The 24,015-nt window shown below is 53.6% G+C and overlaps 1 protein-coding gene across 8 annotated transcripts in view; it reads right to left on the bottom strand.

Moving 5' to 3' along the window:
- Positions 1–24,015, bottom strand: part of SPAG17 (sperm associated antigen 17) — a 446,381-nt gene that overhangs the window by 335,054 nt on the left and 87,312 nt on the right. For all 8 annotated transcript variants that reach the window (XM_059720343.1, XM_059720341.1, XM_059720342.1 and 5 more), the window contains exon 5: positions 17,619–17,826. In XM_059720343.1, coding sequence (XP_059576326.1) covers positions 17,619–17,826 — 208 coding nt within the window. The remainder of the gene's footprint in view (positions 1–17,618; positions 17,827–24,015) is intronic.

Below are 24,015 nucleotides of genomic sequence, written 5' to 3'. Positions count from 1 at the left end.
GGGCGTCGGTTTCCACCAGCTCCTGGCAGCGGGCGCGGATCCTCGCGCCGCGGGCCGTGCTCTCCGCCAAGTCGCGCAGGCATTTCCTGCGGAGCCGGAGGCTCTCGCTCAGTGCCGCGTCGCTGCCGGCGGCCAGCAGAGCAGCCTCGAGCTCCGCCACGTCCTCCTCCAACTCCCGGATACGGCGGCGCGTCTCGTTCGCGGCCAGCTGGGTGTACTGCTGGCAGAAGGCTCGGGTCTGGACCTTGCCCACGTCCCACCACAGCTTCCAGGAGGAGTGGCTCGGTCTCGCAGCCTCCCACCTCCGCCAAAAGTGGGCAAAGCAGTCCCGGAAATAAGAGTCCTGGAGCAGACTAATGTTCAAACACCAATACGGTGCCCGTGCACAGGCTCTCCCCGGCAGGCTCAGTTCGCTGAAGGCCAGGCCATGATCTGATAGACCCGAGGGAGCGATGCGGCTGCTGCGCAGGAGTGGCAGGTGGTGCCTGGTGATATAAAGGCGGTCGAGGCGAGCCATGGTGAGACCGCCGGCACTCGTCTTGGCCCAGGTGTACTGGCGCGCATCGGGATGCAGGGCTCGCCAGACGTCCACGAGGTCTGCCCCCTCCAGGGCAGCTTGCAGCTTGCGAGCGGAGGGCAGGTGGGGCTCAGGCCCTGTGCGGTCGAGGCGCGGGGCAGTGGTGCAATTGAAATCGCCCCCGAGGAGGAGCAGGTCATCATCCTTGCTAGCGTCGCGCAGGAGGGCAGCCAAGCTCTCAAAGAAAGCGACCCTCTCCTGGCCATCGGAGGGCGCGTAGATGTTGACGAGCAGCAGACGGTGTTGCGCGAGGGTGACGCGGACGGTCAGCAGGCGGCCGGGGACGACCTCCCGCGGCACCGCCGCGTCAAGCTGCAGCTGCGGCGATAAGAGTGTCGCGACCCCCGCGCGGAGGCTGGTGCCGTGGCTCAGGAACACCTGTCCTCGCCAGGCAGCCCGCCAGGCCGCCTGGTTGAACCTGTCAGAGTGGGTCTCTTGTAGGAAGGCGATGGCCAGCCTCTTCTGCCGCAGGAGCTCCAGGACGGCCTCGCGCTTCACCGCGTCTCGACAGCCGTTGACGTTGAAGGTGCCAATGGTTGTGGCTGCCATGGGGGTGGGTGTGGGAGAGGAGGAGCAAAGCAGAGTGCGGGTGGAAGAGCGAGCACCCAAGAGCAGAGCAAGGCAATACAGACAGGTCAGGGAAGGCCTACCGTGCCCTACTCTAGTCGAGGGACCCGCCCAGGCCCCACTCCACTCTCACCCTCTGGGCAAGCTTGTCCAGACGGTAGGCCATCTGACGTGTGCCCCGATCTTGCTTCATGAGCTTGACTGCCGCCCTGGCAGCCTTGACAAACACTTCGGGGTCCGCACACCACTGGGTGATGTGCCCCGCTACATTTTTCTGCCCCTTGGTTAGCTTCAGCAAGGACAGGAGTCCCCCATAGTCAGGAGAGACCCAGGGGGGCTCCGCCAGCTTGGGGTGGATGTTGCCTACTGAAGAGCGGCGAGGCCACACCCCCGGCGGGAGCTCGCCCGCAACTGCAGCGTCGACCCCCTCGATGTCCAGGCACATCAGCCGCCTCTCGTCGTCCGAGTCGAGGACCGGCTCCGCGAGGACATTCCCTATCTTCTTGGGGGGGGAGGGGCCATCCCGCTCACGACGTCTCTTGCGAGACTCCGAGAGCTGGATCTCCATCTCGCTAACGTCCCCATCTGCTCCGGTAGGCTGGGGCGTGACCAAAGGGGCAGCGGGCTCTCCCGCCACCCCCGGGGCCAGGCCACCGGAAGAGAGACATTCGCCACTATCCCTGCTGCCGCCTGACTCCGGGGGCTGGGGGACAGGCGAGGGGAGGGGGACCCCTGAAGGCCCCTCCCCCCCACCCGCTAAGTCTGCCTCGTCGGTGGCTACATCCGACGGGGCGGGTGGTGTGGCAGCCGGAACGGGGTCCGGCTCTGTAGTGGGGGGGTCCTCGGCACTGGTCGAGGAGGGGTCTGTCAGGGATGGGGTGTCCTGAGAGGCCCCCCTCATCTCCCTCTCTTTTTCGGGTGGTAGGGAGGATGCCCGAGCCCCATCATCCGATGAGGCTCCAGCACCGCAGTCCCCGGCCACCCCAGCCACTTCGGCCGGGGCAGGCAGGGGGCAAGGGGAGGCGTCCGCCTCTCCACCCGGTGGGGCTGCCGCACTGAGGGCAGGGGGCGCCACAGACGGGGGAGGGGGCGGTGGGGCCACGGTAGTAGCACCAGCCCCTCGGCTGGACGATGGCTTCCCGCTGGAGACCCCGGTCCCCTGAGATGGAATGGGGGGGGAAGGAGGTCGGGAGGAAGAGCTCCCAGCCTCCCTGGGCCTGCCGCGTGCCCCAGACGTCGACGCGCCGTCTGTCGGCGCTGCCGCAGGCGGCGACGGTCCGGCCGTCTTGCTCCGAGGGCACTGCGCGGCCAGGTGGGAGGAGCCCCCGCACTTGAAGCACGTGGTCTCTCCCACAGATAGATAGATAATAAACCGCCGCCCCTCGAGCGTGAGGCTCAGGGAGCGAGGCAGCGACTGGGGGCCCTCCTTGAGGAGCATGAAGACCTGCCTCCGAAAGGACAGGACGTGCTTGCCCTGAGGGTTCTTGTTTCCCATCGGCAGGCGGCGAAAAGGACTCGCAGGAAGCCCATAGGCCTCGAGTCCCCTGGCCAGCTCCCGATTGGAAACGTGCGGTGGGACGTTGGAAATCACCACCCTCACTGCCTGAGTCTCTAGGGGCGTGACAGGGTAGTGGATGCCCGCAATGTCCAGGCCCTCCGCACACACCCTGTCAACCAAGGCGGGCTTGCTCAAATAGATCATCGGGACCGTGTTCACGCGCCCCGCGTAGCGGATGGTACGCCATCCCAGGAGGGCGGCCAGAGCCTCCACGCAAGCCTCGAGCCCCACATGGAGAGGGGCATGAACCCTCAGGCCATGAGACAGTGGGAGGTCCTGAGAGACATCCTCATGCCAGCTGCCAGGCGTAGGAGCCGCCATTCCTCGCCAGGACAAGGTTAAACTGCGAAGCGCAGCAAAAAAAAAAAAAAAAAAAAAAAAAAAAAAAAAAAAAAAAAAAAAAAAAAGCCTCAGGCTGGCCCTGGGACTGGGACTGGGAGGGGGCTGAAAACGCCCCAAAATCGGCCTGAGGGGGAGCAGAGCAACCCCGCAGGGGCTCAGGGCAAGCCCCAAGGCAAGGGGAGATGGCAGGGACCAAGGGAAGGGGCCCTGGGGGAGGGAGGCAGCAGAAATCAAAGGGAGAACTCAGGCGGGGGTGGGGGAGGGGCAGAGATAAACGAGGCTGCCAGAGCCCAGGGGAAAAAGGCTCAGAAAGTGGAGGGAAGGGGCAGGGGGGGGTCCCCAGGGACAGGGTGGGGAGAGGCAAGGGGTTTTTTTGGGGGGGGACAGGAAAAGGGGAGCAGGGAGTGCGAGGCAACGAGCTGAAAGCACCTGAGCTGGAGGAGCTTAGAAGGGCTTCAGCTGTCGGCGGCCATCTTGAAAGAAAGAAAGAAAGAAAGAAAGACTTTGACTTTTAAGAGACCTTTATTCCCCGGAGGGTGATGACTCGGAGCCAGTCAAAAGCATGTACAAGGACGCCCGAAGCTCTGGGCCTCATGTACAAGGCCTGGGCTCGTGGCCTGCAAGGCCTGCCCGTACACTCTAGACAAAAAAAAACAAACCAACACAACGAAACATAAGGACTATTTACAGTATTTACAGTTCTGCCAGCAGGGACACCCATGGAGGCCTCCGGGGTCGACCCGCACGAGCAAAAGTCCAGGGCCTCGGCCCGCTTGACGCGTCTCTGCGGCTTGAGCAGCCGGTGGCATCACAGAACGAGGATCAGGCGTCCCGCCTCGACCCGGCACAGCACCCCCTCGAGGGCCCAGCGCTCCTCAAAGGCGGGCACCGTCCGCCGGAGGACAGCGTGCTCAAACTCGAGCGAGAGGCGGGCCCGCACCAGCAGGCGGAAGAGCTGCAGGGCGTCGACCATCCCGGTGCCGCTGAGCTGGTTTCGCCGGCTCTTCAGGGTGGCCATCTTGGCCTGGCCCAGCAGGAAGTTGGCCAGGCTGACCGTGGCCCGCTCGGCCGCCCGGTACGGAAAGGAGTGGACGTAGGCGTCTTCGGAGAGGTCTCGGCCCAGTACCCGAAGCAGTGCGCCCAGGGCGGCAAAGAGAGGCTGCAGCCGGGGGCAGTCGAGGAAAGCGTGGAAAATGTCCTCGTCCAGCACCCCCGGGCAGAAGGGGCAGGCCGCCGAGGCCGCTGGGTCCAAGTGACGCACAAAGGTGCCGGTGGCTAGGATGCCGTGCACGAGCCGCCACTGCAGGTCACCGGTCTTCTTGGCGGTGGACGCCTTATACAGTGTGCGCCACGCTGGGGTCCTGGGCCACGCCAGGTGCCACTGCCACACGGTATCAGGGCGGCCGGAGAGCACCTGGGTGTTCCGGGTGCGCACCACCCACACATAGAGGCCCTTGTGGGGCAGGGTGCCAAAAGGGCAGCCCGTATTGCTGCTGGGGGGCACCGGGAGCCTGAGCAGCGTGTTGGACCACTCGGCCAGGTCGCTGGGTACCACTGGGATGATGGGTAGTGGTGGGAAGGCGTCTTGTGCGGTGTCTGTGGCGGGGAGGGTCCGGCAAGTCTGGAGATGGACTTCCAGGGCAGTCGCTGCTTCTGTCGGGAGGGCGGCCCTAACAGCCCGCAGAAGCCGGCCTGTGGTGCGGATGGAGCGCATTGCCAGCCGGGCAGCCAGGGCTTCGGGTGACAGCCAGTCCGACCGATCAGGGTCCAGGAGGTGCTCCAGGTGGGTGGTGCGTGCCTCAATGAGAGTTGCCACAAGGCTGGCGGAGGCCAGGCTCGGTGCGACACGCTGCAGGGCTGGGTTGTAGACCAGGGGCTCCTGAAGCAGGTGCGGGAACCTCAGGTGCCTGGCCTGGGGACAGAAATGGAAGGCAGCCCACCAGGCCCACACCATGCTGCGGTAGAACGGGGGAAGGACCGACCTGTTCAGGAGGGTCAGGTCCAGCAGAAACAGCTCCCGGTCAAAGCCGAGGCCCCCCACTTGCCGCAGGAATCGGCACACCAGCTGCCGCCACGAGAGGTGGCCTTCGACGTACAGGAGCCACTGGAGGGCCTGCAGCCGGTAGGCGGCCACCCTGCTGGCCAGGTCGATCAGGCCTTGGCCCCCCTCACCGGTGGGCAGGTAGAGGGCAGCTCGTGGGAGCCAGTGGCGTCCATCCCACTGGAAGTCCACCAGGAGCCGCTGCAGTCTCTCCAGGAGCTCCGGCGGAGGGTCCAGCACCGTGCAGCGGTGCCACAGGGTCGCCGCCACCAGGTTGTTGGTGACAAGGACCCAGCCACGGTAAGAGAGGGCGGGCAGGCGCCAGCGCTGAAGGCAGGCCTCCACTCCCTCCGCCAGGTCCTCCCAGTTGCGGGCCGCAAAGGCCGGCAGCCCCAGGAACACTCCCAGGGCTTTGAGGCCTTCCTGGCACCAGCCAAGGCCTCCCGGCAGGTCCGGAGGTGGCGTGCTGGCCCACGTCCTGAGCAGGAAGGTGTCGCTCTTGCCCCAGTTGATGCGGGCCGACGCGGCAAGCTCGTAGGCATGTTGGCAATCCACCAGGGCCCGCACATCCTCCTGGCTGCCCAGGAAGACGGTCACGTCGTCCGCGTACGCTGTCAGCTGGATCGGGGGGCCGGTGGTGGGGCCTGGTGCCGCTGGCAGGGCTAGGCCGGTCAGGTGACGTCGCAGAGCGTGCAGCAGCGGTTCGACGGCCAGGGCGTACAGCATCCCTGACAAGGGGCAGCCCTGGCGTATGCTGCGACGCACGGAGAATGGGGAGCACAGCGCGCCGTTCACCTTGAGCAGGCCAGAGGTGTTGTGGTAGAGGACCCGGAGCGCCGCGGTGAAAAGCGGCCCGAAGCCAAAGGCCTCGAGGGTGCCGAGCAGGTACCGGTGGTCGACGCGGTCGAAGGCCTTCTCCTGGTCCAGAGAGACCACGCCGAGGTCCAGGCCAAAAAGCTCCGCGGCCGTGAGCAGGTCACGCAGCAGAAACAAGTTGTCCTGGATGGTCCTGCCCGGCACACAGTAGCTCTGCTCGGGCCCGATGACGGAGGCCATGACAGTGCGGAGACGGTTCGCCAGCGCCTTGGCCAGGATCTTGTAGTCAGCGCACAGGAGGGAGACAGGCTGCCAGTTCTTCAGGCAGCCGAGGTCCCCCTTCTTGGGCAGCAGGGTGAGCACTGCCCGGCGGCAGCTGGTCGGCAGGGTCCCATCGGCGAGGCTCTCGGGGAAGACGCGGAGCAGGCTGGGCCCGAGGAGGGGCCAGAAGGCTCTGTAAAATTCCACAGGCAGGCCGTCAAGGCCTGGGGCCCTGCCCGAGGCAAGCCCCCACACCGCGGCCTCCAGCTCCGCCAAGGAGAGTTCGCACTCCAGGGCCTTGACCTGCGAAGCGCCCAGGCGCGGCAGGTCCTGATGCAGCTGCTGGGCGGCCCGCGGACAAACGGGCTCAGCCGCAAACAAGTCCCGATAGAAGGCGACAGCATGCTCCCGCACTTCGCCCGGGTCCATGAGCAGCCGTCCCTCTGGGGTCTTGAGGTGGTCCAGCGTCTTTGCTGCGGCCCGCCGCCTCTCCAGGCCGAAGAAGAAGCCAGTCGGGGCGTCGGCCTCTGCCAGCTCCTGGCAGTGGGCACGGACCCACGCACCGCCGGCCACGCCCTCCGCCAGCTCTCGCAGGCATTTCTTGTGGGAGCGGAGGCTCTCAAGGAGTGCTGCGTCGTTGCCCGCGCGGAGCAGGGCTGTCTCGAGCTCCGCCACGTCCTCCTCCAGCTCCTGGGTGCAGTGGCGGAGCTCGCTCGCCGCCAGCTGGCTATACTGCTGGCAGAACGCCCGGATCTGGACCTTCCCCACGTCCCACCACAGGCGCCAGGAGGAGTAGTCTGCTCGCGCTGCCTCCCAGCTCCTCCAGAGGTGGGCGAAGCAGTCTCTGAAGTGGGTGTCCTGCAGCAGGCGGACGTTGAGGCACCAGTAAGGGGCCCGTGTGCGTGGTCTGCCAGGCAGGCTCAGAGGATGTCGAGGCGGGCCATGGCGAGCCCGCTGGCACTCATCTTTGCCCAGGTGTACCGTCATACGTCAGCGTGGAGGACCCGCCAGGCGTCGACGAGATCCGCCGCCTCCACCACAGTCCACAGCTTGCGGGCCGAAGGTAAGTGCAGTTCCGGCCCCATCCGGTCTAGCAGCACGTCAACAGTACAGTTGAAGTCCCCGCCCATGAGGAGCCGGTCGTCCTTCTCACTGGTGTCATGCAGGAGGTCGCCCAGGGTCTCTAGGAAGGTGACCCTCTCTCTCCCATCGGCGGGCGCGTAGACGTTGACGAGGAGCAGGCTCTGGTGTGCCAGGGTGACGTGGACGGTCAGCAGCTGGCCAGGGACGACCTCTCGTGCCACCGCCAAGTCGTACCGCACCTGCGGCAAGAGGAGGGTCACCACTCCTGCGCTGAGGTTGGTGCTGTGGCTCAGGAACAAGAGACCTCTCCAGGAGGCGTGCCAGTCGGCTTGAACGTGCACGTCGCTGTGCGTCTCCTGGAGGAAGGCGATCGCCAGTCGCTTTTGCTGCAAGCCCTCCAGGATGGCCGTCCGCTTCACTGGGTCTCTGCAGCCATTGGTGTTTAGTGAGGCAATTGTGGTAACTGCCACGAGCAGGAGAAGAGAGAGGAAGAGTAGGCAGGGTACCGGCGGGAGAAAAGGTGACAGATCCGGGCAAAAACCACAGAGACAGGGGAAGGCCTAGCGTCGCCCCACACCTCCCTCACCCGGGTCACCAGCTTCTCGAGCCGGAAGGCATGTTGACGTGTGCCTGGGTCCCAGCGTATGAGCCTCACTGTGTCACTAGCGGCGCGGACAAACTGCGTGGGGTCTGGGCACCATTGCTGGATACTTTCAGCCACATTCTTCTGGCCCTTGGTCTGGTCCAAGAGGTTGAGAAGGCCTCCATAGCTGGGGGCCACCCAGGGGGGGTTTCTCCAGAAGGAGCTGGATATTGCCAACCGAGAACCGGCGGGGCTGTACTCTGGGAGGGGACTTCCCAGTGAGACCGGTGAAAGTGCCCTCAATGGCCAGGCTCCCTAGCAGGCCCCCCTCTGTATCTGGGTCGAGGACTGTCTCTGGGAGATCGATCCCCATCCGCTTTGGAGGGCAGATGGAATCCCACTCCCGGGGCCGCTTGCGGCGCTTGGAGGGCAGGCACTCCATCTCCCCCTCATCGGCCTCAGTGGGCAGGGGAGCGGGCAGTGGGGTGGCAGGACCCTCTGCTGTCTCCAGTGCTTGCTGCTGCTTGGGAGGCAGGCACTCTCCCCCTGCCTTGTCGCTCACAAGCCCCACTAGCTGGGATGGGGACGAAGGGTTGCCAGACATCTCTGGGGCACCCTCAGTTGTGGCCTGAGGTGGCAGGGCTTCTGGGGGGGCGGGCAGGCAGGGTGGGATCAGGTTCCCTGGCTAGCTTTTCCCCGATGCTGTCCGAGGCAGGCCCCAAAGGGGCAGGAGCTCCTTTAGACACTCCTTTTTGCCTCTTGCTCTTGACCTTTTTGGGAGCAGTTGGCACCTCCCCCGTAGGGGGCGGGCCAGGCTGCTTGGGGTTCGCCACCTCCGGGTCCACCACCTCGGCAGAGGCAGGGGTGGAGGGAGGTCTCAGGTGCTCCACCTGATGGGGCCCCAGTGCCTGAGACGCCAGCCACCCCGGGTGGAACTGGGACAGGAAGGGACTGGGAGGACTCCCCAGCCCCTCCACCAGGTGGGGCATCAGCCACTACAGGGGTGGGAGAACCCTGGGAGGATGTCGTAGGCCCCCTCCTGGGCTGCATGCCAACGCCAGAGGGGTCGAGCCCCTCGGATGGAGCAGGGGTGGAGGAGGGCTTGGCAGATCCCCCAACCCCACCCTTTGATGAGGGTCCCACACTAGAGGTGGATGCACCATCCTCCTGAGTGGGTACAGCAGCCGGTGCCCCGGCTGGCTTCCCTAATGGGCACTGGGCAGCTAGATGGGAGCTGCTGTCGCAGCGGTGGCATGAATTCCCGCCCTGGGAGAAATACACCACGTAGGACCTCCCATCCAACACAAAAGTCAAGGATGGAGGCAGTTTCTGGGTGTCACCCGTGAGGAGCATGAATGCCTGCCTCCGAAAGGACAGGACGTGTCTCAGCTTGGGGTCCCTACTCCCCATGGTCAGCCTGCGCCAGGGGCTGGTGAGGACACCATAGCGCTTGAGCACGTTGGTGAGGTCCCAGTCTGGCAGGTGCAGGGGGACGTTGGAGGCCACCACCCGCACTGCCAGGGTCTCCAGGGGCATAACCAAGTGGTGGACCCCCAGGACTTCCAGCCCCACCGCACACACCTCCCTCACCAGGCTGGGAGAACTCAAATATACAATTGGCACTGAATTGACCCGGGAGGTGTACCGGACGCTCCGGCGTCCCAGCAGGTCTGCCAGAGGTCCGGTGCAGTCCTCCACCCTGACGTAGAGAAGGGCGTGCACCCGCAGGCCATGGCTGAGGGGAAGGTCCGCAGAGACATCCCCATGCCAATTGCCTTGGCTGCTGGCAGCCACCCCGGGCAGGAGACGGTTAACTCTCCCACAGAAGGGAGAGGGAAGGAAAAAAAAAAAAGCCTCAGGCTGAGCCGGGGACTGGGAGGGGGCTGAAAACACCCCAAAATCGGCCTGAGGTGGGGCAGAGCAACCCCGCAGGGGCTCAGGGCAAGCCCCAAGGCAGGGGGAGATGGCAGAGACCAAGGTAAGGGGCTCTGGGGGAGGGAGGCAGCAGGAATCAAAGGGAGAACTCAGGCGGGGGTGGAGGAGGGGCAGAGGCAAACGAGGCTGCCAGAGCCCAGGGAAAAACGCTCAGAAAGAGGGGGAAAGGGGCAGGGAGGGGGTCCCCAAGCACAGGCTGGGGAGAGGCAAGGTTTGGTGGGGTGGGGAGAGGAACAGGGAGGCAGGGGGTGCGGGGGAACATGCAGAAAGCACCGAGCTGCAGGAGCTCAGAAGGGCTTCACCTGTCGGCGGCCATCTTGAAAGAAAGAAAGAAAGAAAGAAATGAAAAAAATGAATAAATATAAAAATAAATAAAATATAAATAAGAAATAAGTAAAAATAAAAACAAGCATTCTAAAACATTATAGAAGAGTGTGAAACACATTAGAAGGACACTATGAAAACAAAAACATTATAAAAACATGGTAAAATCATAAATATTATAAAAATGATACAAAAAAACAAAATATAAAACATTATAAAGCATAAATATTATTGATATCATCTATACACTTGTATTTCTACTCTATATTCTATTCACTTAAATTTTATTTATTTTTATTTTTTTACATATCTACATCCATCCATCCATTTCTAATCTTGTCTGTTATTATTCCTTCATTCTTCTCTTATTCTGTCTTCTGCTTTTCATTCATTATTTTTCGCTTCTTCTGTTTTTGATCTTCTCAGTCTTCTGCAGCAGAAGAAAGAAGAATTTTGGTTTTGACCCCTAGTCCCAAAACCACCTTCTTCACCTCCCTCCTATGGGATACAAAGTTGGTAGGATATTTCTGACATTACCTATATATTACTCGGGATGCAGTGTATTATGCAGTGCCTTCCCTTGCTGTTCCTTGCATATCTGAAATACAATTATAAGACATGTGAAAGTTACCTTGAAGTACTGAAGTACTAACAAGAGGTGCCACACCCAGTCAGCTGCGAACTTACCATTTGCTGCTGCTGCTCCTCATCCCCCTCCGTGGTACTGGTGGGCGTACGTGGCACGGGGCAAGGATGTAGAATATTGGTGGTGGTGGTGGTGGTGGTGTGTGCACCACCAACACCACGGGGTACCACAGTATGATAGGCATTAGGGTGGGGAGTAAGAGCCTTGTTCATCCATTTTCTTTTTTCTGTTTAAGGACTACATTTCCTAGCATCCCCCGCAGTCATGTCTTGGGTTGGTTTCCACAGAGACCCCTGCAGCAGCTGCACTGTGATGCCGTGAATACCTGCCCAGATGTGCGTGGCTGTAAGTGTGGCTCTGTGCAACTTTGGGACAGATATAGCTGGCTATAGTCCCCACTCCCCACCCAGTTTGCTGTCAGACCTGCTGGCAAGGCGCACGGCATGTCATGGAGCTGTATCACCAGGAGCGGTATGGCACGTAGTTGCATCACAGCACATCCAGAAATAACTGTATACAACTGACAGCTTTATTTTCTTCCTGAAAATATTCTTCACACTTTACTTGGGTATAGCATTAAAAGTATAATCAAATAATAATATTGTTGCAAAAACAAAGTTGTAAAAATATAAATTTGCCTCATCTGGCTTTTATAACTTGCTTACAAAGATCAATAAATAGGTAAACTAGGTAACTACAAGTACTTGTAGACATGTACGGATAAATAAATATAAGGTAGACAACCTGCAGAAGCAATATAAACATGCTTTCATTAATTTATTCTATATTCTACCCTATTCCTATTCTATATTCTAATATATTCTATATTCAATATTATCTATTCTATAAGTACTTTCTATTCTATATTCTATTAATCAGTTTTTTTCTGTTTTATGTCTATTCTATTTCTATGAATGTATTTCTATTTGTATTTCAGTGTCTATTCAGTTATTACTTACCACTTTACTTTTGAACTGTCTGTATTCCAGTCTTGATAACTGTCCTCATACTGACCCCCACGCCAGAAAGCTGCAGACTCCTGCAGCTTCATACCAACCCCCCACCCCCCCTCCGCCCAACCTGTGCCAAGGAGCAGTTTTATTAACACTTCAGAAGACATGGTCCATCCAGGGAAGCTAGGCTAGCTAGGGTTGTGAATCTGTGCCAGGTGTTGGGCTATGAGACATGTGTGGGTACTCTGCCTCCCCCCACACACAGGGCTTTGGGTCCGGGGCCATAGCTGGCAGCCCTCCTCCCCTGCCCAGGCAGCTAATCCCTCCCTTCCCCCCATGCCCTGCTGTAGTCACCAGTGGCAGCCATGTACTCAACCTTCAGGTAGCCATGGGAAGCCCAACCACGTACCCATAGTCACCGGTTATGAAAAATCTACACCACATCCAGAAGGAACTGTATAAATTATAATACCTTTTATTTACAAAAGCAAAACAGAATAAAACTTTTTTCCCCAAGAAAAACAGACAACTAATAAAAGACAAGAAATATAAATTAACCGCATAAAAAAAAAAATCCAGTGCACAAAGGCAGCATCACATCATCTTTGATGTCTTATTGTTCCACAGGGGAAGAAAGAAGACTGGTTTGGTCCCATGCTCCCAAAACCACCTTCTTGGCCTCCCCTCTATATGCTACAAAATCTCCTGTGGGAGATTTCAATACCTATTTATCAGCCTGGCAGCAGCATATCCTGGGGGAGAGATCTAGGACCATGTGTCCACCATGCATGGATTTTCCGGAAGGCAATTATAATTATAGGAGCATCACAAGTTACCGCTAACATGGTAACGTGTGCCAAGTCACACTCCCTCAATGGCAATCTTACCACCTGTGGCACCTGCTGCACCTCCTGATGCACAGGTGGGTATTAGGATGGGTGCTCTTAAGGGACGCAGGGATGGTGGGGGAAGCAGGACCTGATTCACCCACCACACTTTGATGTATTTAGATAAACTGATGGAGAAATGTGGGAGGCTGCCCATTTAACTACTTGATGCCAAGGGCATAATACAGGGCTCTGACCTTCCCTTTACTGTCCCATGCCTCGCAGATGGCATCTGAATCACTACCTATCACTCCCCTGCCCCCTAAATCGGGCTGCACTCAGCCTTTGGCCTACCTTGGCCTCATGTGTCCTTAGACGTGACAGGGCCTCACGCCCCCTCACCGGGGCCTCAACTCCAGCTTCTTCAGTCAGCCCATGTGCAGTCCTTTAGGCCCCCTTAGGCCCTACTGTACACAGCCACCAGTTCCTACTCCACTCCACCCCCTCACTGGGGTTTCTGGGCCTTATGTCCCTTGGGCCTCAGGTGTCTATTGAAATACCTGGGCCCCTAACTCAGCCTAGGGTCCACTCAGAACTCAGGTGTCTGTCAACATGCCTAGACCCTGCCTCAGGCCCCACTCAATGTCCCTGGTCCCTGCCTCAGGCCCCAGTCATTAGACTAAGACCCTGTGGTTTCCTGTTGGGGTGGATTCCCCTAGTCTTTCCCCTCCATGGGGTACCCACAAGGCAGTGGGGGCTGCGGCTTTCCGGCACCCCATCCTCACCTTTCACTGGGGAGGCACAGGTGTGGCATTTCCTGAGGACTGCCCTGCCACAAGCAGTCTCACCACACCATCCTCCCCAGCAAGGTGCAGTTTCAGGTCATGCCCTAGGACCAGGAACCTCCTCCATCCACATAGTTCCTACCCTTGACCTCCAGGTGTTCTGGAAGCAGCAGTACTCTGGCTGGGAATTGTTGTTCCTTCGGCTCCCTGCAGCAACTGCCTACTCTACTGCTTAGGGTCTGCTCTTATTCTCCAGCAGCCAGACCCTTCTCCAATCAGGCAGCCTCCTGATGGCCGTGTGACCCCCCCCCCCCAAAAGGTCACTGCAGTTACCCATAGGCTGCTCTGCTGCCTGCTCAAGCCCTTAAAGTGGCAGGCACCAAAGGTGCTCTGCCACAGTGTGTAGCACCTGGCATCTGAAGAAACACACTACAACCAGTTATCGAAACAGGGTAGCCAACCTCTTCCCCTGCATCTGCAATTCAAAACATCTGGTGGACAAAGGGGTTCATTACATGTCTTTGACTGCATTTTTGTTTGCACTGATAAACCCATGGATACAATGTTTTAATTTGTGGTGATCCAAACTGAACTGTCTGGATGACTTTTATTTTAATGCACCAGGAAGACTGTTAAAACATCAGGAAAACCCGCTGATGCTGGAATGTAGAAAGGGCAAATTTTGTTATGTGTACAAGCGCCCCATGATTCCAAGTTACAGAACACACTGTTGAGAGGAACAGCATTAACTATAAAGAATGGATTGGCTGAGATGATATAGTTTGGCTGGAATGATATAGTTGGAGTTGGTCCTGCTTTGATCATCCTTAGATGACATCCTGAAGTCCCTTCCAACCCTAATTTTCTATGGTTCTATGAAATGCTTCCAAATAGCAAGGTAACCTGAACTCTGTAGGTAAAGGATCAAAATGACAACTACTAGTACAAAATAAGTACACAACCTAAAAGAGCTCAGGAGTCTGGAGACAGATTGACTAGGAATGGAAACATCATGATCCAGTATATAGACTATAAAAAGTAACAGGAAAGGCAGATGGAAAACTGAACAGTCTATGTATAATAGTTTTAGGGGATATGGAAAACATAACTACTTCTTGTGATAGCTCAGGCATTGGTACATGAAGAAAAAACAAAGATACATGCAGTGATTATACATCAATTCCAGTGAAGTGAAAGATGTCTGCAGTGTGATTTTAGAAGATCCATGAACCCTCATTGTATGTGCACTGCAGAAGAAGACTGCCATATTTGTTCAACTGCCATATTTGTAAGAATGTTATTATATCAGTGACAAATCTGATTTAACACAGATTGCAGAGCTAGCTGCAATGTTATGCTAGGAATACTGAAAAGCAGATATATTAAACTCGACAAATCTGAGCAAATGCTAGGAGATTCAAGGAGTTAATAGGCATGGTGCCATGGGAAGACAGACTGAAGGATAAGTGTACCCAGGATGTCTGGAAGCTACTAAAGGGCACAGTATTGGAAGCCCAACTGTTCCCACACAATGGAAGCACAAGAATAGCAAGAGACCAACGTGTTTGCACAAGGAGCTTCTAGGATGCCTCAAATGCAGAAGGAAAGCATAATAAAAGCAATGGAAAAATGGGCAGGTCACCAAGGAAGCATAACAGAAAATAGCAAGAAACTGAAAGGACAAAATCAGGAAGGCAAAAGTAAAGAATGAGTTGTACCTGGTGAGGGAGGTTAAAGACAACAAGAAGAGATTCTATGAGTATGCTGGCCAGAAAAGAAAGACTAAGGAAAATGTGGGTCCACTGTTAAATAGCCAGGGTGAACTTGTATCAGAAGATGCAAAGAAGGCAGAACTACTCAACAGTTACTTTGTCTTCACAAAAAAATTAGGCTGTAACTAAACAGCTAACAGGATTGTTTGGATAAGGAAACACATAAAGTAAGGGATGACATAACAAAAGACAGTCAGGGCATGTCCAGGCAAGTGCAGTAATGTGGTATGTGATACCACAAACGCGTCTGCAGCACCACATACCAAACAACCGTGTTTTCTGCACTGCAAGGGCTCACTGCCTGAGCATGTGCTGTGCTGGGGTTTTTTTTGACCCCTGGATGTCCAGGGGTAAAAACCAAAAAAACAAACAAAAAATAACCCCACAGAACCCCCCCCCCCCAGTGCAACGCACGGTCAGGCAATGTGCGCTGCTGAAAAACGGAGCTGGGCTGCCTGAAGCCGTGCTCCAGTGCTGGCCAGGCTCTGTGCGGCAGAATCACCGTGGCTGCAGTCCTGAGAGGTCCCCAGGACCCCAGGTTAAGGCTGCCAGGGCCAGCCCAGTGCTGGTCCCAGCCTTCCCTACCCTACCCAGGGCAACTTGCTATATACCAAAGCATGCATGGTGCAGGCATTCCCTGGGACTAGTAGTGGTAGCACAAGGTGCACTGCTGCTACTTGTCCCTGGGGAACCAAACATCCACGCACATCTGGACATGCCCTCAGAGAGTTTCTGATGGATCTGAATGAATTCAAATTGGTAGGATCTGAGGAACTTCACCCCAGGGTACTGAATGAACAGGTAGAGGGTATCTTGGAGCCCTTGGCAACGATATTTATGAAGTTGTGGGAGATGGGTAAGATACCAGACATCTGGAAAAGGGCCAGTGTCATGCCCTTCTTTAAAAAAAAAGAACAAAAAGGAAGACCCAGGTAATTACAGACCAGTTAGCCTTACCTCAATACCTGGGAAGTTACTGGAACATATCCTAAGGAAGTCCATTTGCAAGCATCTGGAAGAGGAACAGCTTCTCACAAGCACCAAGCATGTATTTACTAAGAACAAGTCATACCAAATAAACCTGATCTCCTCCTTTGACAGAGTAAGGTAGCAGGACCATGCCATGAGGGCAGCTGTAACACACCCTGATGTGGCTTTTATCCACAACCTTAACTCTGGTTCCTCAAGGACATTCATTTGGATACTTTCTTTATGTATATCAACACATGCCATTACTTCTAGATGATACCTGTAGAGAGGGTTGCATCTGTCAGGGACCCTAGCTGGCAGCCCAGCACAGATGAACTAGTCAGCTGGCCAAACCTGCCAGAGGTTCTATCCAGCAGCTCCACCCTGGCTGATGCACCAGCTGGCCACTCTTAAAAAGGTCTCCTGATTGGCTGCTGAGAGCAGCCTCCCCATTCAAGTCCACTTGTGGCAGCCAACCACAGACCAGCCTACAGTTCTCCCTGAAGGTCTGCTGTGGTAAACCTCTCTGTAGCTTGCGCTTTAGGTTTTCTGGTTTCTGACCATGCTTAGCTCTGCTTCTGGACTCTGGCTTTTTGGGAACTTTGCTCAGCTTGGGTAACTTGGTACCTGACTCCAAAACCCAGCATACTCTGGCCAGCATACTCCAAAACCCTGACTTGGACTCTGCTTCTTGTTTTTCTCCAGGATTTGGCAACTTGGGCAGTCTATACACGAGTCTGATGTGTTCTAGTTAGAACACTCTAGCACTGCTACAGCATCACATGTATAAAGCACCCCTGCATTTCAAAATGGCTGCAGGGGTGCTTTAACTAAAATTCTATGAATGACTACAAGAGTGAGGCATTTAACAGCTTCTCCTCTACAGCAAAGAGGAGAGGGCTTAAATTTTCATGCCATATTCCCATGCTAAGTACACTACCAGTCAGTGATAAAGAGCTATTCATCTTCCCCAATTTTTTTGGCTTCGGTGGAGGTTTATGGTCATGTCCACTATGTATTAGAAATAAGATTTTTCTCAGAACTAGCTAGTACATTATTCATTAACTTGTGCAGCTCATTTTTTAAATAGATTTCTTCAGAACTTGGTGCTTTCCACACATTTTTTACAACAAATGAAAACATATGGCTCTTTGTGCAGAATCTGGCTTCATTCCCAAGTAATGATGCAGAGGTTTGTGATGTTTAATAACACAAAGAGAAGTTGCCCCCTTGGATATAGTGATAAATGTAACTAGCTCCTTTGAAATCTACATGAAAGGGTAAAAAGGATTTGTTTTGTAGCTTTATATTGGTTTTATCTGTACTATATTTTAATTTGGTCATACTTTATATGAATCTTTAGGATTCTGTTTTTTGGACTCTAAAATATATCCTATTTATGTAATTTCAAGTCTGAAGTATAAAGCCCTTTTCATGTACAGTATAGTAATCCTAATGCATCTTCTGTCTTGACTAACGGTTTTTACAAATTGAAGCCCTGAATTAACAATGACATTTCCTAATGCATACGTGTTTTGTGCGTGACTTGTTCAGCAATATACCTGCATTTCTTACATACCAATGTATTTTTCATCCTCCTCATCTTCTCCCCGCTGTCTTAACTTTGTGTCCTTTTTAATAATGCTTGTTGATGCTGGTACTGTTTCAAGTTTTTTTCCCTTTCCTCCTTTTCCAGCAGACTTGGCACTGGGAGACTTGTCCTTCTTGCCTGGAGGTTTAACTTTCCCTTTATCCTTTTCCTTCTCTTTTTCTTGCTCTTCTGCCACCTGTCAAGATGAAGGAAATAAACTTGCATCTTAACCTAAACATGTGCAGAACAAATGGCTGACTAAAGTTTTAGTTTTTGAATACACTTATTTTAATGTTTTTCCTTCTTGCCCTTCAGCATTTTGTTTTGCAATTGTCTTTTGTGCTTCCTTTTATCCTCCATAAACATACTCATCCTCAGTTTATTATTTGCCTATAAAGTAACAATTACAAGACATTGTGTTAAAATAGCGGAGTACTATATAGAGGAAGCTAACCGTATGTTTTTTAAGTCAGTGAAATTTCTTCAGGAATGATGAAGCCTCTAATATTTTAGCTAAACAGCAGTTAGAGCACTTACAGCAGCAGTACAATCTTCCACGACCTGAGCTAGGGACAGACATTACACATAAACCAGTTTAAGTGATCAGAAACTGGTTTCAACCTATAACAAAACATAAGTTCAGTGCACATAAGCCAGTTTCAAAATGGCCAAAACCGGTTTGAGATAAACCTGGTTAAATGTAGTATCAGACTTACCTGACTGAGCTCAAACTGGTTTATGCAATGTCTGTCCCAGGCCCATTCCTGGTTTAAGTTAAATGGGAGCCCCCCAGCATCCCACTATACTCTCTGGGCTGAGCTCTCTGCTCCAGCAGAGCAGCACTGGCCCCGCCCCTCTGATCCCTAGCTGGAAAAGGGAGACAGGGATGGGGGCCTGCCCAGACATTGGCCCCAGGAAGGGGGCAAGGAAGAGGTTTATTCTCCGCCTTGCCCACCCCGTTTCCCTCTCCTGTCCCACCAGTGCAGACCTGCATGTCTCTGTTGGCTGCTCCAGTGTTGGGGGTGTGGCCAGCCCCAGCAGTAGCTTGAACTGAACTGGCCAGGGAGGGGGTTGAATTCCCCCCTTCCTGTCCCACCAGCACGGACCCAGGCCAGGGTCCACGGTGAGCTCATTGCTCACTGCTGCAGCAGCAGGACCAGAGGCACACTGAAACACCAGCCAGCATAGACCCTGAGGCAGAGGGGACAGGGAGGGGGTTATTCCCCCCTCAGCTCCCACTGCCTCCAGGGGACTGCAGCTAGGTCTGCCTGCCATGACCACCCCGCCTCCACTTGCTCTGTACGTGGGGCAAGCGGCAGGAAAAGCCTCCTCCACCAGCCGCTGGAGGGAGGGGGGAATAGCCCACCTCCTTGCCCCTGTGCCCAAGGGGCCCTGCCAGCCAGCCTCTGGCCAGGCCCTTGACCCTGCCACTGGAGTAGCGAGGGGGCAGGACCTTGATGGAGGCTGCAGCCCCTGTCCTGGTATCCACGGAGCACGAGTCTCTTTCCTGGAGCGGGGCAGCAAGTAGGGACCAGCACTGCCATGGACTGCACCAGGCAGCACCGGGGCCCGAAGGGGGTCATCGCCCCCACATTGCTACCACTGCCGTTTTTCTGTCATCATTGGCTTAGAGACACACCCCTGACCTTTCTGTTTAATACCTATTCATTAATTTGTCTAGTTCATTTTTGAACTGACTATACTATCTGCTTCTACAACTGCCTGTGGTAATGATTTCCACAAGTTAACTATGCACTGCATTAAAAAAAACAAAAAAAAAACACTCTCTCTTTTAGCTGTAAATCTGTCTTTGCAAATTTCAGTGGGTACCCCATAATTCTGGTATTCTGGGACCTGGTGAAAAACAGTTCCCATTGACTTTGCTGACACCTTTGATTTTGTAGACCTCAGCCTTCTCTTTTCCAAACTGAAAAGTCCTGACATTTTTATAGGCAGACAAGGTTCTTTGGGTGAATCTGATATCTTCTTTGGATTTTCATTCTATCCAGGAAGAGCACACACCAACTGCTGAAACTTCCTTAGCCTGATGAAGGGGTTTGAACCCGAAAGCTTGCTTAAAACTTTTTTTCCAACTATTTAAGTTGGTCTAATAAAAGATATCAGATTCACCCAAAGAACCTTTTCTGCTTATGTCCTTAGACCAATACAGCTACAACCTACACCCCTGAAACATTTTTCTATCTCTTTTGGCATGACAGCTGTTCCATACCCTTCATCATCTTGGTTGCCTTTCTCTGTACCTTTTCTAATTCTACTATATCCTTCTTGAGATGCTGAGATCAAACTACACACAATATTCAAGATGTGGGTGAATCATGGATTTCTATAGTGGCATGATATTTTCCATTTTGTTTTCATTTCCCTTCTTAATGATGTCTGAAATGTTATTGGCTTTTTTGGTCACTACAGCACATTCAGCTAACTTCTTTAGAGAACTGTCTATAATGATTCCAAGGTCTCTTTTCTGAGTCATAACAGCTAGTTCAGAGCCCAGCATTGTGCACATAGTTCTCAGCCAGCACTCTTTGGAAATGGTGCAGGCTGACTTAGCACACTCAGCTGTTTTACCACAGCCAGCTGGAAAAGCAGTTGTTCTGGTTGTGGAAATGGCTGTTTTAGTTCAAATCAGAAACCAAAGCAGAGGCTCTGTCCACCCTTTGTTCTGTAGGATCTGTCTGGCTCTAAACTCCTTTAGAGCCATTCAGGAATATCTCCAACAGCACATTAAACTTTCTTTTTCTTGGATTAATGGATTCCAGTGAACAGCCAAGCCCTCAGATACCACCGCATTTGTACTGAAGAGAACACCCGGGATTGCCACCTCACCAATATTAAAGAGGCTTTCACCCAGCAAGGACACTCGTCCAGAGAGATAGATTGCATGTTTGAAAGAGACACCCGGATACCACGTGAAGAACTGCTGCAGTGCAGAAGAAAACCCCCGACAAATCACACACCACTGGTTATGACATATCACCCCTCCCTTGAACCTGTACAGAAAATCCTCAAAAAAATTGCAACCCATACTAGAAAGAGACCCTATTCTTAAAAAGATCTTCCCAGAGCCACCCATCCTAGCCTTTAAACTGTCACAACCCAAAGTTGTGATTTTTTGTTTGTGTGTGCTTCGGCACTGCTAAATTATTTTCCCGTTAAATTGCAGCTTCCTTGCACGGTGGAGTTTTCTGCTGCAGAAGAGAACCCCGGTGCAACGGAGTATTCCCGCCAAATTTGAAGCTTTCTTTGCATGGTGCATTTCTTTTGCAACCAAGAAATGCATGGTGCAAGGAGTTCCCGCCATTTGTATGAAGATTTGTGCCACATTATTGGCCGATTCTAATACATGCACACGTGGCGGCTAGCGATTGGCTTGCTAGCCGTATAAAGAGCTTGGGTGGTTTCCGCCCAAGTTGGAGAGAGAGCAATTGGAGTTCGAGAGGGAGAGCATGAAGATCTCTAAGCGCTGAGGATCCTTACGGACCCAACGCTTTTCTTAAAAGGCAATAGAGGCCTGATAACCGAACCCGCGGAGCTTCAACAACTCCGGGGAAAAGAACGAACAGCCTCTAGCCTCTCCCCGTCGCCAATAAATTCCTAGACGTATCCCTTCCTGTACGAGAAACTACTGAACCCGCGGAGCTTCAATAACTCCGGGGCAAAGAAACTACCGAACCCGCGGAGCTTCAATAACTCTGGGGCAAAGAACGAATTGTCGCAGTCCTCTAATGAGGATTTAAGCGGAGCTGAACCTGGAAACTGTCCAGCCTACACCACGACCATCTTTGGTGTAAGTAAACAATCTTTAAATCAACCACTACGTGTCCGTGACTAATTCTAGCTCGCCCCTGGTCTTCTCCGGCCCTGCGTGCCCGGGTTGCTGGCCACAGCCCGCGTGCACAAAGACGGGCCCGGCTCGCCCCGGCCCGCACACAAACAAGCACCGAACCTCGCCAACCTCATCACCAGAAGCAAACTTCCTCAAGCCCAGAACACACCAAAAGGATCCAGACCATGCCAGGACAAGAAATGCAAAACCTGCCAACACATCTCCACCACTCCCACTATTACTACACCCCACAACAGAGCCATCAGCATCCCAGGATCTTACAGCTGAACCTCCAGAAATGTAATATATCTCATCCAATGCACCAAATGCCCTGATGGAAAATACGTAGGAGAGACCAAACAACAACTGCGCACCAGAATGAACGCACACCGGAAATCTATCAAAGACGGAAATACCCAATTACCGGTGGGGGCACATTTCTCACAGGAGGGCCACTCTCTCTCCAATCTCTCAGTCCTGATCCTCAAGGGAAACTTACACAACACTTCCCAGAGACGCCTATGAGCTCCATTTCATCAACCTCCTGGATACTAGAGATCATGGACTAAACATAAACATTGGATTTTTGATACATTATAATCTGCCTGGCAACTGACTCCCCAGCCCAGCCCCTGGCTTCTTTACTTTTCATTCCATCCAGGAAGAGCACACACCAACTACTGAAACTTCCTTAGCCTGATGAAAGGTTTTTGAACTCAAAAGCTTGCTTAATGACTATTCTCCAACCATTTGGGTTGGTCTAATAAAAGATATCAAATTCACCCAAGGAACCTTGTCAGCATGCCGTTACAAATTTATTCCATTTATAGACATTTCAAGATTTTGTTTTAGTTTTTTGGACACTTAACCTAATGAACACACACACAATCAGTTATACAATCATCAGTTCCATAATATTTAAAAAAACCCAGTTTTATTTGTTACATTTGGATTGCTTCCTAGAATTAGAGTCCTAAACACAGTAGTCTCTAAACTTATCTGGTTTTAAACAAAGTGCTCTGTCTTTAATATTGCCAGGGCATGAATAGTCATTGCATGTGTCATGTTTTAGTCACGAGACAAAAGTTTTTGCCCTACAAGAAACTATGGATGTACATGGCCCATGAACAGTGACAAAGTGAGCTGAAAGTATACTAGGAAAAAAACACTTTCCCTTTGTTCCAGAAGATCACCAAAGATTCTTTATACAAAGCTCAGTACAGTCAGCACCTATATCAGCTACCTAATCTCAGGGGCATGCAGCAGGACCTGTGGCCAGTCATAATGGTCAACAACCAGTAATCCTCACCTGCAAGAAGAGACACATCAGCACCACCTCAGAACCTGCTGCACATGCAACCTATGAGCCCAAAATCCCACCAACAATCCCTTCTCAAGCCCCAATGCCCCAGTGAGCACTTTGCAGAGGACTATAGCAGGTGGGGACAAGAGCTTGCCTCCCTTCCCCCTGTCCCAAGATACTTGTTGTTGATTCCAATGTAGATGGTTCCAGGCAAGGAGAAGTGAGAAGCCCACCAAGGGATGGAAGGCCTTTAACCCATGGCACTTAACACCCAAAGTCACTGCACCAGGTCCTGAATACCCTGGCGCTGTGGACCTTGCTCAACCAGCTGGGATTTACATGTGTAAAACATCTGAGGTGGTCCACAATGCTATGCATCACAAACAAGAAAAGAGCTTGCAGATGATGAACTCCCAGGCATGATGCACAGGGGAAAGGAATGGCTATGTGGGTGCCATTGATGGTCCCGGTGCAGTTTGGGACCTCTATACAGGCAAAACCAGCTACAACTTCCCACAGGTCATTAAGGCAGATGAAACATGGAGCCAGCACCTATCTGACTGCCGGGCACACATCTCACACTGCCAACTTACCAGCACTGAACTGGCTGGCTATGGATTGGAGGATGTGAGGGGCAGCAAACGATGGTGGCACTGCTGATGGTCTTTTCCCTGGCCAGGGATACTCTCATCCTGCAGGCTTGCTGCTCAAGAATGGGGGCCAGCTTGGTGCAGATCTCCACAAAGGTCACCCAGAACACAGGGAAGTTCATCTATCACTGTTCATCATCCAAGATGATGCAGTCCCACCAGTTGCTCCTCATTTCTTTGGACAAGAAGTACTGCTCAAGTTCAGAGTTGTTTCTATAGCTCCCTGGATAACTTGCTTTGCTGTACAGCTTCCACCTCTCCAGAGTCAGAAGCACTGGAAGAGATGAAGACCTAGAGATAGTTAAAGATGTGCCTCTCTGGGTCTTCAAACATGTACTCTCCCATCAGACTGACATAACCCCACCTGGCACAGATTGCAGGTGCTTATAGTAAAATTGGCTTTGACAGACCACAGGATTTGCCTTGATTGCAACAACTGGGTCATGAGCTCCCAACGCTGGGCAACCACAGTCCACAATGCAAGAAGCCATTACATGTCTATTCTCAGGTATCTCAGTGGTAGCAGTGGAAGTGGTCTGGAGATGCTGACTGGTTACTTTTGCTACAGTAGTGGAGGTAGGATTC

Source organism: Alligator mississippiensis, chromosome 1, assembly GCF_030867095.1.
Source record: "Alligator mississippiensis isolate rAllMis1 chromosome 1, rAllMis1, whole genome shotgun sequence".
NCBI classification, from domain to species: Eukaryota; Metazoa; Chordata; order Crocodylia; family Alligatoridae; genus Alligator; species Alligator mississippiensis.
The sequence above is the reverse complement of the archived record's forward strand: the minus strand, read 5'-3'. Positions and strand labels throughout refer to the sequence as shown.